The sequence below is a fragment of the Ursus americanus genome, chromosome 7, assembly GCF_024610735.1.
Source record: "Ursus americanus isolate L20-20 chromosome 7, mUrsAme1.1.p, whole genome shotgun sequence".
Lineage (NCBI taxonomy): Eukaryota > Metazoa > Chordata > Mammalia > Carnivora > Ursidae > Ursus > Ursus americanus.
The window spans coordinates 23,210,117-23,230,140 of NC_142133.1; the positions used below are offsets into that span (position 1 = coordinate 23,210,117).

The 20,024-nt window shown below is 35.2% G+C and overlaps 1 protein-coding gene and 1 pseudogene across 8 annotated transcripts in view; one reads left to right on the plus strand and one right to left on the minus strand.

Annotated features, from left to right (window-relative positions):
- The window catches only part of CCDC88A (coiled-coil and HOOK domain protein 88A), a 120,842-nt gene that overhangs the window by 57,160 nt on the left and 43,658 nt on the right, over positions 1-20,024 (minus strand). For all 8 annotated transcript variants that reach the window (XM_087863412.1, XM_045788004.2, XM_087863413.1 and 5 more), the window contains exons 6-8: positions 16,178-16,261; positions 14,482-14,622; positions 5,197-5,369 (exon numbers count right to left, since the gene is read on the minus strand). In XM_087863412.1, the coding sequence (XP_087719538.1) occupies positions 5,197-5,369; positions 14,482-14,622; positions 16,178-16,261 (398 nt within the window). The remainder of the gene's footprint in view (positions 1-5,196; positions 5,370-14,481; positions 14,623-16,177; positions 16,262-20,024) is intronic.
- LOC123786133 (sushi repeat-containing protein SRPX pseudogene) lies at positions 8,509-12,286 on the plus strand (annotated as a pseudogene).

Here is a 20,024-nt window from a genome sequence, read left to right on the forward strand (position 1 = left end):
TAATTCTACTTTTCCACCTTCTGTTCTTTAATTAAAAAAGGTAAATGTTCATTGTATAAAACAATCCATTGCTGACATCTCATCATACCTGTACTTTTTTTTTGAGAACCATAATTTTTAATGAAGAAATAGTCCCTTTCTGAATTCCATTTTTCACTGTAATGAATAATGTTTTGGTAAATAAACCTCAGTATACATAAAACACTGTATGTTTAGGGGCACTTGGCTAGCTGAATTGAAATAGCATGTGATGCTTGAACTCCGGGTCATCATAAGTTCAAGCCCCTTGTTGGGTGTACTTTACTTAAAACAAAACAAAACAAAACAAAAATTTAAAAAAACCTTCCCCCACCCTCCCCCAAAAAACCCTATATATTTCAGGCCAGATTTCTAAAAGTACATTACATGTTTAAAGGTTCTTGATACATACTGTCAAACAGCCCTCCAGAAAGGTCATTACCAATTTATAATGCAACCAGCAGAGGATAAAAGTGCCTATATGGAAAACAATAACTGAAAAATGCTGTGTTACTATTCTAACTTGCATTTGTTTGAATACTAAGACAACCTGGAAGAAATGGGTAAATTCCTAGAAATACATAAACTACCAAAACTGAAACAGGAAGAAATACAAAACTTGAACAGACTGATAACCAGCAAAGAAATTGAATGAGTAATCAAAAAACTCCCAACAAAAAAAAGTCCAGGGCTAGATGGCTTCATAGGCAAATCTACCAAACATTTACAGCAGAGTTAATACCCATTATTCTCAAACTATTCTAAAAAACAAAAAAGGAAGGAAAACTTCCAAATTCATTCCATGAGGCCAGCATTACCCTGATACCAAAACCAGATAAAGAATCCACTAAAAAACAGAACTACAGGCCAATATATCCCTGATGAACATGGATGATTATAAAAAACTAGGAATTATACCCAAGACCTTGCCTTCTCCTTTACTTCTTCTTCTCCAACCCCATTTTTATAACCTTACATCAGGTCCGTACCACTTCTTATCTGGACTGTCCTTCAACCTACCTCACACTGCCATCAGAATTTATTTTCTCAATGTGAACATTCACCAAAAGTCAACCACTAGGCTAGCAACTTTTCAATAAAACATAAAATGGATCTTGTTATTTTTCCTGTTCAAAATATCTTCAATTGGTTCCCACTGTTTAAAGTCCAAACTTCTGAGTACTGCATATAAGACCTTTCATGTATCCACACCATCATTTTCAACTTCATTTCTTGTGATGCTTGTCCTATAGCCTACTGAACCTGCTGTAGTTCCTTCTGCTTAGAATACCCAATTGAGCCTTTTCAACCTAGTAAATGCCTGACATTAGCTGAAAGGTAACCATCTCTATGAAATCTTCCTGACACCACTTCCTTATTCTCTTCCAAGTCAGAAATGACCAAAACTCCTGTGGGTTTCAACTGCAGGGTTTCACCTATCTGTTTAAAAGTTTATCTCACAACTCAATTTTAAAATGGGCAAAGGATCTGAATAGACATTTCTCCAAAGAAGATATACAAAAATGACCAACAGCACATGAAAAGATGCTCTCAACATTACTAGTCAGCAGGGAAATGCTAATCAAAACCACAATGAGATATCCCTTCACACCCACTAGAATGCATAATCAAAAAGGTGTATAATAACAAGTACTGGTGATGATACAGAAAAACTGGAGCCCTCATACATTGCTGGTAGGAATGTAAAAAGGTGCAGCCAAATAGTTTGACAGTTACTCAAAAGGTTAAACATAGCACTACCATAGGATCCAGCATTTCCACTCCTCAGTATATACCCAAGTAAAAACACATGTCCACACAAAAAACGTGCACATCAATGTTCATAAGAGTATTATTCATAATAGCCAAAAAGTGGAAACAATCCAAATATATATTACCTCATAAATGGATAACCCAAAGGTGGTATATCCATATAACAGAATATTATTCAGTTGTAAAAAGGAATAACATACTAATACTTGCTACAACATGGATGAATCTTGACAACATTACGCTAAGTGAAAGAAGCCAGTCACAAAAGGTCATATAATGTATGATTCCATTTATATGAAATGTTCAGAACAGACAAATCCAAGGAAACACAAAGTATATTAATGGTTTCCAGGAGCCAAAGGCAAAGAGGGTGGGGGGATGACTGCTAATGCGTATGGGGCTTCTTTTTGGGGTGATGAAAATGTCTTGAAATTAGATAGTATGTGATGGTTTCACAACTCAATGAATATACTAAAAATTACTGAATTACATTTTTAAAGGATGAATTTTCTGATATAAATGATCTCAACAAAGCTGATATTAAAAAAAGAATTAATAATTTGTATGACGGGAAAACTTTGAAAATACAGGATCCATGGAGGCAGAATTATTAAAGGAAGTCTCTGATAGTGTACTAACTACTGCATAAAAGTGAAATTTATAAGAAACTAATTCTTCCATCCAAATTGCAAATTAGGTGGGAATGCAAACTGGTAGAGCCACTTTGGATAACAGTTTGGAGGTTCTTCAAAAAGTAAAAATCCAGCAATTAACACTACTAGGTATTTACTCAAAAGATACAAAAATATAATTCGAAGGGATACATGTACCCTGATGTTTACAGCATCATTATCAACAATATTCAAACTATGGGGGAGGGGCGCCTGGGTAGCGCAGTCGTTAAAGCGTCTGCCCTCGGCTCAGGGCGTGATCCCGGCGTTCCGGGATCGAGTCCCACATCGGGCTCCTCCGCTGGGAGCCTGCTTCTTCCTCTCTCACTCCCCTGCTGTGTTCCCTCTCTCACTGGCTGTCTCTCTGTCACATAAATAAATAAAATCTTAAAAAAAAAAAAACAAAAAAAAAAACAATATTCAAACTATGGGGGCACCTGGGTGGTTCAGTTGGTTAAGCATCTGCCTTTGGCTCAGGTCATAACCTCAGGGTCCTATAATCAAGCCCTGCATTGGGCTCCCCGCTTATGGGGGAGCCTACTTCTCCCTCTCCCTCTACCCCTCCCGTGCTTGTGTGTACACACACTCTGTCTCTCTAATAAATGAAATCTTAAAACAAAACAAAACAAAACAACAACAACAAAAACAATAGCCAAACTGTGGAAAGAGCCCAAACATCCATCCATGATGAATGGATAAAGAAGATGTGGTGTGTATATACACAACGGAGTATTACTGGGCCATCAAAAAGAATGAAATCTTGCCATTTGCAATGATGTGCTAGAGTGCATAATGCTAAGTGAAATAAGTCAGTCAGAGAAAGACAAGTACCATATGATTTCACTCATATGTGGAAGAAACAAAACAGATGAACATATGGGAAAGAAAAAAAAAGAAAAAAGAGAGGGAAGCAAACCATAAGAGACTCTTAACAATAGAGAGAACAAACTGAGGGTTGATGGAGGGGAGGTGGGTGAGGGATGGGCCAAACGGGTGATGGGTATTAAGGAGGGCACTGGTTGTGATGAGCACTGGGTGTTGTATGTAAGTGATGAATCACTAAATTCTACTCCTGAAACCAATACTACACTATATGTTAACTAACAAGAATTTAAATAAAAATCTGAAAAGAAAAAAAAACCCAAATTGCAAATTACATTTTTACTCTGCATATTAATAAACTCAAAGCAATTATATTATAATGTACCACCTGTAAGTAAGTATGCTATTAGTTAATCTGCATGTTCTCATTACAATTATTTATTTCCATTAGGTATAAGGCAACCGGAACTATTTTTAACCACCACGATTTCCATACTTCATTATTTTGGAAAGATCTGTCCCAACAAAAAGACTTAGAACAAATGTTAATAAAAGAAATCTGTGAAGAAACACATTTTCAAAGGACAAAAAGATGGTATTTGATGAAATGTTAGTTATTGGGAATAGTTGCTATATCTGGCATATTTATTTACTCATTAATAATATTCTTACATTTTCCAGTCAGTATATGAGAAACCAAATTTTATCAATCTCCCTAAGTTGTTTGGGATTTTAATAAACTCCATGGCCAAGTAAATTTCATTTAAAAATCAAATTCTAATACAGTGCAAAATGTTAAATGAATTCACAACCATCATTACAGTTCTAATTGCATGCTTTATCTAAAGACTGGAGAAGATTGTGCTAAATTATATGGCACGAACTAGTGTTCACTGTTTAGGCTATCCATTAGCTGCCAGTCAAACTAATAACAGCAATCTCTTCCCTAATTTTCCTGGTGCAGCTGTTTATAGAATATCCTGGGCGTGTTCACTTCAATAGATACATAATAGCGCAGACATCCACAATGAAAGCTGTATTTTTTTTGTTTTCAAATTTTCCTATAGACTGTATATTTTTTCTACCTTGCATATTCAATCACTTTCTTAAACTAACTGCTTTAAATAATCAGTGAATAAACTTAATTGTTATATTGTGGCTTTAAATTTTAAATCTATACTGAAGCCCAAATTCCAGGAAAACAAACCAAAAAGAAAAAAAGAAAAGAAAAAGGCCCCAAACATAAAAATCCTTTGTTCTTTTTAAAGTACAAAATAAAAAATCTCCAGCAGAGACTCGTTATGCCTTTACATGTGATTCACCAAGGAATACTTACGTGACATTTACACTGACTTTTCTCAAATGATCTTTGAAAGTTAAATAAATGTAATTTCATCAGCACTAACCAATCTGAATATTTACCACGTCTAAGTACATGACTCAGGCATTTCAATTACTCAACACAGAAGGTACACACACAAAATTATTTTGTATAATACTGTATACCAACAATTCAGTCTTTTATAATATTAACTTTTAAAGAACTAAGCTTATTGGCTGAATCAGTGGTTGCCAGTATTTTGGATGTCAAAGAATATAAAATTTAAAAAATTAAGGAGACCCCAATTTGCCAAGAAAGAACAATATTTTATAAAAGAAAGATCGTTTTAATATAAGAAAGGTAGGAAGGACATGAATTCAGAATAAAGGACAATCTTTAAATTGATAAGATTTAGGATTAGGAAAACGTTATGCCAGTCTCCTTATTTTTCATTTTGACAAATACTAGTGAAAACTATGACACAAGCTAGCAGTCGGAAAAACTGATCTATATTCCATAAGCTGAAAAAACATTTTTAGGTCACCTTTGCAACCATGTAAATTCAATAAGCCTTGAAAATCACCAACTTACAATTCCTGCCTAAGCCTTCTTATCTTTGCCTTAGCATCTGCCAGTTCCACCGACAGATGTTGTCGACTTTCCGTTCGCTTCATGCCTGGAGAACCACAGGGTGACTGTGCAGATGAAGAGGCATGCGGTAAAAAATGAAGACCATCCCGTTCTTCAGAGAGTTCTATGATAGTCTAAGGAAACATAGAAATAAACACAGAATCACTGTTAGTATTCTACATATCAGAGAACGAAACACATCAAAACTATTCACTAAGTACTATCCTATAATACCAAAACCAATTCACCAGTCAAAAATAACTTTGTGATAGTTAGCTCTCTTTTTAAAAAGTTTCATGCAACAGTTCATGGATTAGCTATTTACTGGATAACGTTAGAACAAGACTTAATACTTTTTTTCCCCTTCCTAATTTTTTAACAAAGGGAATCAATTGTAGTAAAATAACTACACTAAACAGCAACTGTTAGGAAGGTGTAAAAGACTTGTTGACATAGGAAAGAAACCAACCCAAGAGCAACAGGTCTACAACTATGCTGTCCAATATGGTAGCCAGTAGCACAAGTGGCTATTTAATTACAAGTTTATTTTTTATAAAGATATTATTAGTTAATTAATTAATTAATTTGTCAGAGAAGAAGGGGGAGAGAGAGAGAGAAAGAGAGCGCGGGCACACATGCGTGCACAAGCAGGTGGAGCCGCAGGCAGAGGGAAAAGCAGGCTCCCTGCTGAGCAAGGAGCCTGACGCAGGACTTGATCCCAGGCCCCTGGGATTATGACCTGAGCCGAAGGCAGACGCTTAACCGACTGAGCCACCTAGGCATCCCTAATTACAAATTTAAAAGGTTAAAAATACAGTTCCTTAGTCATACTAGCCGCATTTTAAGTATATAACAGCCACATGTAGCTAGTGATTACTGTATTGGACAGCACAGAAATACAACCTTGCCATCACTGCAGAATTCTACAATATCGCTGTAGAATTGTAAAAAGGGATCTCAGAGGGACCAAGAAAACCTCAGAGGTTTTGTTCAATCTCTTAACTCTGCAGGTTAACGTAACTGAGGCACAGAGACTGATTTGTCCGTGATCACAAAACTTGTAGCAATGCCAAGACTCCAGGTCCAATCTCTCTCTCTCTTTTTTTTAAAAGATTTTATTTATTTATTTGACAGAGAGAGAGAGACAGCCAGCGAGAGAGGGAACACAAGCAGGGGGAGTGGGAGAGGAAGAAGCAGGCTTCCAGTGGAGGAGCCTGACGTGGGGCTCGATCCCAGAATGCCAGGATCATGCCCTGAGCCGAAGGCAGACGCTTAACGACTGCGCCACCCAGGCGCCCCCAGGTCCAATCTCTTGACTCCATATTCTATGTTCTCTTTCTTGCAATACTAGTTGTAATCTGCTTCCCATCTCAACATTTCCTTTATTCCTTTCTTTAGTCTCTCCATGGGACACAAATCTCATTCTACTTTTCCCAATTCTGAACTTTAAGGGCTACTTAACCTTATATTTACCTCAAATTCCTCCATTCCTCCAATTTTCCTCTTATTGGAAAATTCTCTTATTCTAGACCAATTTCTCAGCTATTCTTTCAAACTTCTCAGGCACACAGAAATTATCTTGAATAGTAATTTCAACTGTTTTACTCCAGGTAGAATAGGTGGGTTAACCACCTCAGGACCAGGAAATCACCATTTTTGCTTTCTTATCACCAAGTCTTATAATGCCCTCACTAAATCATTACTTTATCCTTCTTCTTCTTCTTTTGTTTTTTTAAACCACCCATAAGGATTCATTTCTTCATCCTTGGGATATATTTCAGCACCTAATCAAGGTCTGCCCAACTATTGCTTTCACAAATTCCAGTGGCCCTACTAATAAGCTACAGAACACAACTTCTCAGTCCCTTTTCTCTTTACAACTCCACATCCACTGCTTATTCAATACATACAGACTTTTCCAATGAAGGAACCACTCCTCTTCTCTTGTGCCATGCCTCCTTTACTAGCATTACTCCGATGGCACCATACGTACACCTGAACCCTTCATCACTCAACTCCTCCTTTCTGTACAGATTATTCCTGGCTACTCTAGAGTTTCTACTCAGCTTGAAACTACAGTTAAGAGTTTAACTGTCATCCTTACTTTCCAATGTAACACTACAATGCCATTCTTTGACTACAGCCCACTCTTTGGGGAAAAACAAAAGGGAATGAATATTTATAGAATTCCAATTAGGGGAATTTCCAACAAGATTTCATCCAATACTATAATCTACAATAGAGGCATTATGGCTATTTTAAAATAAGGAAATTGAGGCTCATATAGATTAACTTAACAAAGTCACACATTTAATGACAGGTATAACAGGGATTCAAATTCAAGTTTGACTCAAACACTATGTCATTTTCCTTACCCACCATCATTTTTTTAAAATTCCTTCTCCAAGCTAATAAAGAACTCTAAAAGGAAAACAAACAAGAAAATACACAGTCCTATGACACATCTTGCCATCTATTTTCAGTTAAGCTCTTTTCAATGCCCATCAATCCTTTAATTGAAAATCTTAATTTCTTGACAAATTTCTCTACAATGACTGTTTTAAACATATTTTTTTCTACTTAAGCCTCCATCTGTAAACTGCTATTATCACTTCTGATAAATGACCTCTCCTCCAACTTGTCAAAGAAACAAAACCACCTAAGATTAAATCCTCCATTTTTATGCATCTTTTGCTCCCAACATATACTCCTTATTTCTGGAACATTTTCAGCTTCTCTCTTCCTACTAGCTTTTTTCTCCTTGATCTTCAAATATATACAAGTATCTTCTATCTAGGAAAAAAAAAAAAAAGACCACATTTCCCTCCGTTACGCTTCTACTTCTCTTTCATTGCTACTTTTTGAAGGGTAGTTTATACATTCACTGACACTACTCATCTTATCCACCTACCCAGCACGCCCAGCCCAAGTGCCTGTCTCTGTGAATAGTGTTACTAGTAATCTCCATAGTAGCCCAGGCTCAGTCTTCATGGAGTCAAGTTTTATTTATTTTCTTACTGTCTCCATTATCTTTAATCTTGTCTTCTAACATCTCCTTAACCTAATAATAGTGCCTGTGCATAGTACTTAATAAATATTTGTTTCATGCACAAAGAAATTAGAATTTAATTATATGCTATCTTGTGTTTTTCATTTACAATGTGGTTTTTCCCCCATAAACCTGATACAATCTTTCTTATACCTCCTCTGTATCTCTGATCTCATTTAGCATAGTACTGAGCCCAAAACAGCTGCTCAAAATTATTGAGTTCAATGATTCACAAAGTGGAAAACTCAAGAAAAGTACAGAAGACATGTGCTACATCTGAACTTAGTACGTGGTATTATGGAGATATCAAGAGTTTCCAGATGCCAGTGTACAAAAGAACTATGGGCTGCGAAATATTTTCTAAAAAGAAAAAAGAAAGAAACCTCGTACTAAGAGTTAAGAATATTCAGAGGCATTTTCCATTAAAGATTATGTAGACAATGTGACTTTTCTCTAATGGTAGTAGTTTCTTTAGCTCAAGGCCTCCAAACATTTTTAAAAAAACCTGACAAAAAATGTTACTAAAGCATAATCTAATTTCATGAGCCTTCTCTGATGCTTTTGATGCTAGACATTCCACTAGCAACTGTAAGTAATGTCTTCCTTCTCTAAATTCCTATAGTATTTAGATATACAATTTTGGGGGGGTACTTATTGCTTTCAAAATTTTATTACAGTAAAGCAAAGCTGGAGGCATCATAACTCCAGACTTTTTTTTTAAAAAAAGATTTTATTTATTTATTTGACAGAGAGAGAGAGAGACAGCCAGCGAGAGAGGGAACACAAGCAGGGGGAGTGGGAGAGGAAGAAGCAGGCTCCCATCGGAGAAGCCTGATGTGGGGCTCGATCCCAGAACGCCGGGATCACGCCCTGAGCCAAAGGCAGACGCTTAACGACAGAGCCACCCAGGCGCCCCAACTCCAGAGTTTTTATACAGTTATATTACAAAGGTCTAGTGATCAAAACAGTATGGTACTGGCACAAAAACTGACACGTAGGTCAATGGGACAGAAAACCTAGAAGTGAACCCACAACTATATGGTCAATTAATCTTCAACAAAGCAGGAGAGAATATCCTATGGAAAAAAAAGTCTCTTCAACAAATGGCATTAGGAAACTGGACAGTGACCTGTAAAAGAATGAAACTGGACCACTTTCTTATACAAACACAAAAATCAATTCAAAATGGATTAAAGAACTAAATGTGAGACCTGAAACCATAAAAATCCTAGGAGAACACAGGCAGTAACCTCTTTGACACTGGCTGTAGCAACTGCTTTCTAGGTGGTGTCTCTTGAGGCAAGGGAGACACAAGCAAAAATCAACTATAGGGACTTCATCAAAATAAAAAGCTTTTGCACAGCAAAGGAAACAATCAACAAAACTAAAAGGCAACCTACAGAATGGGAGAAGATTTTTGCAAATGACATATCTGATAAAGGGTTAGTATCTAAAATCTATGAAGAACTTATAAAACTCAATACCCAAAAAATGAATAATCCAATTTAAAAATGTGAAGACATGACCATTTTTCCAAAGACGGACAGATGGCCAACAGACACAGGAAAAGAAGCTCAATGTCACTCATTATCAGGGAAAACAAATCAAAACTACAAAGAGATGTCATCTCACACCTGTCAGAATGGCTAAAATCAAAAGCACAAGAAACAACAGATGTTGTTGAGGATGTGGAGAAATGGGAACCCTCTTGCACTGCTGGTGGGAATGCAAACCGGTGCAGCCACTCTGGAAAACAGTATGGAGGTTCCTCAAAAAGTTAAAAATAGAACCACCCTCCGAACCTCAATTACACTACTAGGTATTTACCCAAAGAATACAAAAATACTAATTCAAAGGGATACAAAAGCCAAACTATGGAAACAGTCCAAATGCCCACTGACTGACAAATGGATAAAGAATATGTGGTGTGGTGTGGTGTGGTGTGGTGTGTGTGTGTGTGTGTGTGTGTGTGTGTATGTAATGGAGTATTACTCAGCCATAAAAAAGAATGAAATCTTGCCATTGCAACAACATGGATAGAGCTAGAGAGTATTATACTAAGTGAAATAAGTCACTCATATGTGTAATTTAAGAAACAAACAAAAACCACAAATGAGCAAAGGGGGAAAAGAGAGAGAGAGGCAAACCAAGAAACAGACTCTTAAGTACAGAGAACAAACTGATGTTTACCAGAGGGGAGGTGGGTGGGGTGATGGGTGAAACAGGTGGTGGGGATTAAGGACTGCATTTCTTGTGATGAGCACAGGGTATTGTATGAAGTGTTGAATTACCAAATTCTACACCTGAAGCTAGTATTACACTGTATGTCAACTAACTGGAACCTAAACAAAAACTTAATAAAAAAACCCCTGAATTATTTTATTAAAATAACTTCCCCAGCAGATTGTAACAATCTTTCATCCTTTTTTGAAAGTTTGTCAGTTTGTTGCTCCCAAGCACTCTTAGCACAAGATCTTGCAAAAAGCAGGTATTTATTAATATACCCTGAAGAATATATATAACAGAAAAAGATATACCAAAGCTAAGAAAAAAATTCAAGTGACTTAATAACTCTACTTACAGAACTCCCAATTAAAGAAAAGAATCAGAGATGTGCTCAGCACAATCATGGTTTTGGGCAAAGGTTTTAGAAACTGGAACACGGGTTGGAATCAGATTTGGGAAACAGTTTAACTTCCCTGAGCTCAAGTATCTTCTTTTTTTAAGATGGGGTCATTGTACTGACTTACAAAGGTAGTTTATTATACACATAACATAATGCTTGGCATAAAATAAAGAGTGACAATAAAGAGATCTTAAATTCATTAAAATCTATTTGGTTTTTAGTAAAAGAGGAGGATTTAAGAAATACATGTTACACAGAATTAATAGGAGTGAAGAATAATTAAAAAGAGTGAACAAATTACACTTTCTAGATGAAATAAAAGAATTACCACAAAAGATCAATCAAAACAGAAAAAAAGGACTCTGTTTTGACAAGGAAGGGCATCCCCTGTGAGCAGCCTGAAGCTTCCTAATACTGACTGAAAGGGATGTCTAACCCTTGCCATGACAGTAAATGGAGGATATTTAAGTGCATAGATGGTGCCTACTTTAACTCCCGGAGTATTACTGCTCATCAGGATATACAACATGTATGGACAGAAAGCCCTGGAGCAGCCAACTAGCCTCCCTTGTTGATATGGAACCTCCTAGAATTAAGTGGCTAAGTATGAAGAAATGCATTGCTTAACTTAATAAGCTGCCAGTCTGGGTTCCTTGGAGACCCCTGAAGGAAGAAACAAGCAGAAAGAATTCTAACTGATGTTATTCTAAAAGGGATCCTCCAAAGCTCAAATTTTCTAGGAGGTCACAAACCCAGTACAGTCTATGACAGAGCTGAGAATAAGGACATTTGCAAATTTCAAGTTAAAGTAAGAGTCAGACAAAAAAGTAAACTCAACACCCTAGGGTACGCTTACATGATGTGTTCCAGCAGCAGCAATAAGTACAGCCACCTGCTAGTTCTCTTGCATAAGTGGCTACAAGCTACAGGGTAACCCTGCTAGACTCTGTTGATTCAACCTAACCTGGATTGGCATGGAGCCCACCTGCACAGCCATGAACATCAATGTGGGTGTCAGAAGAGCAGTTTTATGACTCCTATACCAGTTTTATGAGAAAAGGAGACTCTTCACTGTGTCCTTATCTACAGCCCTCCTCTACTGGCTGCAGATGGGAATGTCTTCACAAGCACAGTATGGCCTGGATCTTTGACACATCACCGCGGTGGACCTGACAGGCAAGTTCCTGAGCCCCATCAACAGGATAGGAGCAAAAATTATGCCTCCAGCACTAGCTCTGCCAGTCAGGCTGTTACTGCAACTTCTACTCTATTCCTTCAGCATGGTGTTTGTGGATAAGCATGGCACAAACAAGGAGCACACCTTCCCCTTAAGAAAGATGGGTCTGCAAGCTGGAAAGGCCCAGATGTATGTGTAAGACCTGATGTGATGGTTCCTCTCTTGGAAGTTCCATTTTTCTTTCTACATAATGCTACACACATGGAAGGGCCTTAAAGGTATCTTAATGTACAGATTTTTATTTGTAATTTTTAAAGTCTTTTATTGTAAGTTTTCTTTGCACTTAAAAATGAACATGATGCTTTTGTACTCTGAATGTTCCAAAAAATGTTATGAATATGATACTCCTTTCTTTCCTCCAGCATGGCTGGTAAATTTTGTAGAGAAATTAGAAACCACAACCATACACACGCTTTCAATGTGTTTATTCAGTGTGACATATAACTTTCTTCTATTTTATTTTTTATATAAAATTTTTATATAAAATATTTTGGAGGGAAAAACAGAAGAGCTAAAGGGAAAAATCTAAATAAGAACCTGTTTCAAGCCAATTGATTGCTACAAAATTATTCCATTTATATATTGTGTTTACATTTGTCTAATATTTTTCATAATTATTTTTAAGGATCTTTTCTAATTAGTCCACTGGTGACCCAAATTAAAAAATTTTCCCCTAGAGAACTGGGTTTAAACCAGCTAGCAACTTGTTTCCAAATACCTTGAGACAAGAGAACACGACCACTTTTTTCTTGTTAAAAAAACAAATTCAACCAAAATGCTTAATCAGGCAGGATAATATATTTTAAAAAGTTTTTCAAACAATCAGTATAGTGTTTCATATTCCTTAGTTTTAACATAAATCATATAATGACAAACATTTTGTTCTCATTTCTCCAAAATAATATCCTCCTTCTTCATCCTATATTAATAACTTCATGGAAGTGAGATCAAACAATGCATACATGCCCTCAGAAGCTGGAGGACATCTTATCAAAACACAAATAGAAGAAATACAAATAGAAGAATATTGTAGAAAATTAATAAAGCGGTAAAAAGGTGCTAATATAAGAAGATAAAGCATATGGGTCAAAACTCCGATTGAAAATGAAGTAATCTCAGTATCTCAGGATAAGTTTGATATATATTAGGGCCATTTTTTCCAATTCACACTTCCTTTGCTCTTACTGTCTTAGATTTTTTTAAAAATTTAGTTGTTGCTCTAAAGTATTTATTTCCCATCTTTTGTTCTCTTTTAATGCCTAAAGAAAAACTGAAAATTCCCATCTATATTGTCCAGGAAAAAAAAAAAAACCTTTAGGAATTTCTTCTATGCAAGTCTTTCATTAGCCCAAAGAGTAATCAAATTCTCTGTAAATAAGCTCAAAACTGTCTCTTCCAGGGGCGGCTTGGTGGTGTACTCAGTTAAGCGTCCAACTCTTGGTTTTGGCTCAGGTCATGATGTCAGGGTGCTGGGATTGATGTCTACATTGGGCTCCATGCTCAGTGCAGAGTCAGCTTGAGATGCTCTCTCCCATTCCCTCTGCCCCTCCCGCTCACGCTCTCTCTAATAAATAAATAAATAAATAAATAAATCTTTAACCCCCCACACACACCTGTCTCTCCCACGTAAATGGAAAAACTGATCAAAGCTACACATTCTTCTGAACGGCAGAGTACTTTGGTCTGCTATTAACAAAATACTACTCACCATCACATGCACTGAAGTCTAGACTCCTATAAAATTATTAGCTGTTTTCAGAGAGTGCAGGCAAAATACCTGGTACAATTTTACTCTTTTAAAAAAGCAAAGTACTCTCTTACAGGAGCCTATAATAATTCTTTTTTAAAATCACACCTCATTTACTGACTACAAAAATTTGAGACCTTTTGTGAGACATTTTATTCAGAACACCTGTTATTCTCCTTTTATTAAACTTATTTTTCCAACCTCAAATGTGGCAATAAAACTAAGAAATTAACCTTAAGCAAATTCTCATGCTTCAAGGCAATGATTTTTCCATTTACATCAATAGTATTTTCAGTTTCACACTTTTGTACTGTTGCCAGAGCTGTGGGGATGACTTAAAAACACACGAGAACAAAATCAGAATAATAATTTAAAAGAAAGGACGGGAAAAAAATCTAATCGCAATCTCTTCACTAGCAATTTGGGGCTCTTATCTACCCTTTTTTGGTTCCTGTGTTGCACAAAAAACACACATAAAGTACTTTATTACCTGTTTCTAAGAAACAGAGTATCAATTTTGAAAACCCTCTGAAATCACTCTTTTTGGAAAGCAAACTTTCACAATATACTGAAAGAAGTTTACAAACCTCTGAATGTTCATCTCTCTCATCTATAAGTCTTTTTAGATGTAATGCCATATTTTTCAAGAGTGGTTCTACTTCCTCTTGAGACATATCGGTCACTTCCATCCATTGCAGATCAAACACATTTTCCTGATTATGGGTTACCTTTAGCAAAGCAACCAAAATAAACAATTTTTTAGAATAGCTAATACTTAAAAACTGATTTCATTTTAGTACAATATTAGCTCAAATATCATATATCCCTTATCATAAAAATATGAGAAGCAAATATGATGCCTAAAGAACAGCTGAAATTAATGAATGATGAAAAAGCTAAAAATAAGAATTATTTTTACTAAATATTATCTATAAATAAATTTACATTTGTTTTTCTGCCAACTAAAAAGTTAAACATTTAATTCAGGCATTACTAGGGGAAGGTAATATTGATATGTTTGACAACTGTTTTAACAAAATCAGTTGAACTTTTCTTTAGGTAAGACTAAATTTATTGTGCTTGATCCAAAAGCCAAAGTTTTTTAATCCTGTAGGATATATGTTATTGCATTTTTATACTTGAAAAGCTACATCTTTATAGAGCCTGAAGATGACACTGTCACAGAACCTTAGGAGAAAAGGACTACTAAAATAAGGATTTTTTAAAGAATGGAAAAGTTACATAAATGAAATACTTATTTCTTGCTTTCCTTTTCTCACTGTGATTCTGATATTCTGCTTTAACTTTCACAAGAAACCACAAAAATAACACTTTCAAGAATGATGGCAAATTTAGTAACTTGCAATACTTAGCATTTATTCAAAATAAAATACAAACCACAAAACTAGCATAAACAGACAAACGTATGTAAGGGGAAACTACCAAAAACCCTCCCTCTATCTTGTGGAGCTCTAATATGCTTACTGTTGACAACAATATTACAGACAAGAAAGCTGGACTCTATGAATGCTAACGAAGAGGAAAGATGATATATGCAACACAGGTCATTCAAATAGAGAATATTTTAAACACTACCAGTTTTTACTATTTAAAAATTCTCTCCCTTTCCTTAGTTCTCTTTCTAATCAACATGTAGAGTTTAACATGCTCTAGTTCTAAAAAGTCTTGTTAAGTGTATAAGATTAAAAGCTCAAGACTAGATAGATACAGAAATAGCAGCTTTTAAAATCCATCTGTTAACTTAATTACTTATTACTGCACAATATGTCCTAGACTTAGTTTTTATATGGATGTTACAAATCACTAATGCGTTATAATTCAAGTAATATCTTCAATAAAAATTATACTGTGTCCATTCATTCAAACGGAAATCACTGGAATGGCTTAGTACTAAGGTTATCATCTTACCTCTCACTTTAGTTTTGAATTGAATTGAAGAAAGTGGTCCACTTTCTGCTGCTTCCATTTACAATACTGTTCATTCTGTGCTAACAAAGACATACACTTCATTCCTTAAACACTTTCTACCTAACGTCCCTATGGATAAAGGCAACAGTACACTGAAGTTAGCACTGTGCCATGAGGATTCGTTTAAGAAGTTACCTCTAAAGAGAAGACGATAATGTGTCTAACGGCAGGGTTCATCTGTATCTGACCTTGATTTGTTCTTGCTTGCCCTAGGACTTCAAGTATTTGGGGAGATATAAACACACCACAAGCTTCAAAAAAATTAGTATATAAAAACTATGTGTAGGTTATTACCTCTTGAATATGTGCTGCAACTGCTGCCTTTGTATCAAAATCTAAACCTTGAATTCTTTCAATAAATTCTTCTTTTTTCTGACACTAAAAGAAATTAATAAAATGATCACTCACATTTTATGCACTATAGTCATAATATGTTGTAAATAACCAAAAACTCATCAGGCCAAAAAACTTCGTTATGTTTTGAACAGTACAATGAGGGTTTTGTTTGTTTTGCATTTAAATGGTCTAATATACTTACCTAATGAAAAGATAACAATTTAGAAATATTTATTTAAAAAGCACAGCACTGAAAACCCATACTATTTTTATGCTGTAAAGTTCTAAAGTGGGAAACCATTACACAACCCATCTGAGGTCAGTACAATATTATTATGCTAACTTTACAAACAGAAAAGTAAAGAATCAAGAACTTGTTTCAGGGAGGATAAGTTACTTGCCAAAAAACACAGTGAGTCAGTGGCAGAATTCGGAATACTGCCAAAAAGCTCAGTCAGTCTTTGGCTATCATCAAACAAAACAGCCTTTCTTCTTGGGAAAAAAAAATTGTAAGCAATTTTTACTTCAAGCTTACAATCCATTCTCACATCTTCATCCTATCAATCTTAATAAAAGAAACCTACTTTTGAGGCCCAGTTCAACATTTATAAGGTAGTACAATAAATATTTGATTTGTTTCTACCATAACATAAAGTTACCAGGGGCAAAAATTTAAGAGTATATATACAAGTACACATGTACTGAGTGGAATAAAGGCAGTAGTTCTTTATTGTATAACTTTTAAAAATCTTTATATAAATTAAAAATATTATGAAGTAAACCTAATCTTTTTCTTTCTAGTAAGTACTGAATAACAGTTTAACATGCATCTTAATATCTCTGCCTCCCGTCTACATCTCTTAAACTGCAATCCAACTGCTGGTATAACTGTATTCTTGCAGCTACCAAATGAGAAGTGCATACAAAATAGACAGCAGTGCTTTGTCTAGCTTAGTTGCATCTCCTGGGCCAATTACTCAACTACTAGTGAAGAGAATATATCACAAAAAGAAAAACTGGTTCTTTGATCATTAAGAAACTTAGCAAGGTTCTGCTTTGTACTCTACATATTTATTATATCAAATTATAACATTCTACTTCTATTGCCTACAATTTAACTTAACACATTCCCATCGGTACAAACAGTTCTGTCCTGTAAAAACAAAATTATTAGAGTGAAATAATAATACTTAAAATTAAATTACTAACAATGTACAATTTCTAGCTGTGACTAGGAAATCGAGTTTTGGGGGGATGGGATGAAAATTAGTCAATTTAAAAACAAAATTTTTTTTTTAATCTAGTAAATAATATTTGACAGGTCTAGTGAGAACAATTAAGAATGACTTTCTGATAGTACATATGTAGCATAACTAACTTTTTAGGAATGGTATGCCCAATTTTTAAATTTAATGCTTCCAAAGATGTTGCCCAAGTGTGGTTTTCGAGCCAATGAGCACATAAAATAGCAGGGTTGTGATGACTATGACTCATTGGAAGGGTCTCCCAATTCAACTGCCATATATTTGTTTGCCTTCAGTTTAAACTTAACACATAAACTTTCCTTCTAAGCCCTATAGCCACTGTTTCTTCACTTATACTATCTTTAGGAGCTCATCTTTAACATAGACTCAACACAAATCAATGAGAATTCTTCTTTTACTCTTAAAATACTCACAATTTCTATTAAATCTCATCTTTATTCAAACTCTAAAAGTTTTTAAGAATTCCAAATATGCTTTATAAATAGGTTAAGCCTTCTTAAAGAATACAGAATAAAGGTTATAGGATTTTGAGGGACAGAAAAAAGAAAAACTATCAAGATGGAAAAGAGAATGAGAGAAGATAAAACTCTGAAGTTGAATAATCGGACCAAACATTTTATATCAGTGTTGCCCAGTACAGTAATCACTAGCTATAAGTGGCTACTGAATATCAAAATGTAGCTAGTGCAACTAAGAAATTGAAATTTTCATTTTATTAATAATAATTAATAGCAATTAATTTTAATTTAGCCACATGTGGCTCACCCTGGCTACTGTACTGAAGCCCCATTCTAGAGCATAAAGAAGTCTGGTGTTAAAAATAGACATAGAAATAGTTTTACTTCCATCTATGAAGACTCTTGTGAAGACTAAATAATCATCAGCAAATTGGTTTTTTCCACTTAAAATTGAGCTCTCTTTTATCTTTATATAAAGTTCTTAATGTGTTATGGACACTAAAGTTATTTCTAACTATATTATAACAGCTGATACCTAAAGTCAGCAGATTACCATGATATTCCAAGAAAAGTACAGAAAGAAAAGTGTGGAAAAGTTATTTGGGGGGGGGTTTGCTTAGGTGGCTCAAGAGGTTAAGCACCTGACTCTTGATTTCTGCTCCGGTCATGATCTCGGGGTCCTGGGATCGAGCCCTGCACTGGGCTCCTTGCTGAGCATGGAGTCTGCTTAAGATTCCCTCCCCTTCTCCTTTTGCCCTTTCCCCTGCTCTCTCTCTCTCTCTCTCTCAAATAAATTAATTTAAAAAAAAAAAAAAAGAAAAGTTACTTTGGTAGGAAGTTGGGGCCTGGAGGAAGCATTGCATTAACCCTAAAGTTCTACATCTTTCACCAGCTAGTTTAAGCTCTTAATTCCTCAAATTCCTCACGCTTTCACTTGGTACTCTCAGTGCTTTCTCTTATTAAAAAAGACAGGATTATGAGGAAAAACTATACTAAAATAGAGGAAAGAGTACCCAAAACAAAGAAAACAATAAAGTGAGAAACACATTACAGTGTTTTCAATAAGAATAAGAACACCAATAACTGAACAGATCATAGTTCTATCAAAAGTAAAACCAAAATAAGCACATAAAATATAAATAAAAATAAAAAACTAAAATCCCCTCTTTAAAGAATGGCTTTCCCCTTGCCCCCAAAACAGAAAATAATAAATGTTGGCAAGGATATGGAGAAATTGGAACCCTGTGTACTGTTGGAGGGAATGTAAAATGGTACAGACACTATGGAAAACATTATGGCAGGTCCTAAGAAAGTTAAAAAAAGAACTACCATATATGATCCAGCAGTTTCTCTTCTGGATAGACAGCAAGAGAACTGAAAGCAGGGACTCAAACAGCTGTTTGTATACCTATGTTTATAACAGCATTATTCACAATAGGCAAAAAGTGGAAGCAACCCAACTGTCCATCAATAAACAAAATGTAGTATATACATACTATGACTATTATTTAGTCTTAAAAGTTAGGACACTGACACGTGCTAAAACCCAGATGAACTTTAAAGACATTATGCTAAGTGAAATAAGTCAGTTATAAAAGGACAAATACTGTATGATTCCACTAATGTCCTACAGTAGTAAAATTCATAGGGACAGAAAGTAGAGAATGGTGGTTGCCAGGGGCTGGGAGTAAAAGAGATACAGGGAGTTATTGTTTAACAGATATAAAGTCTCAGCTTTGGAAGATGAGGAAAGTTCTGAGATGGGTAGTGGTGATGATTGCACAACAATGAGAATGTATTTAATGCTGATGAACTCTACACTTAAATTTAGTAAAATGGTGAATTTTATATTATTATAAATTTTTCCTGACTAAAAAAATAAAAAACAGTATCAGCAAAAAATTCCCTCTTTATATTAAGCTACATTTGCTATTTTCATGTATTCTCAGACAAAAAAAAAAGCCAAGCTATGTATTGTTTTATTTCCTCAAAATGTAATGGGATAATTAATGTTCTAAAATGCTAATTTTTAGGATGCTTTATAGATAACTGGTAGGAAAACAACAGGCTGTAGCCCTCAAG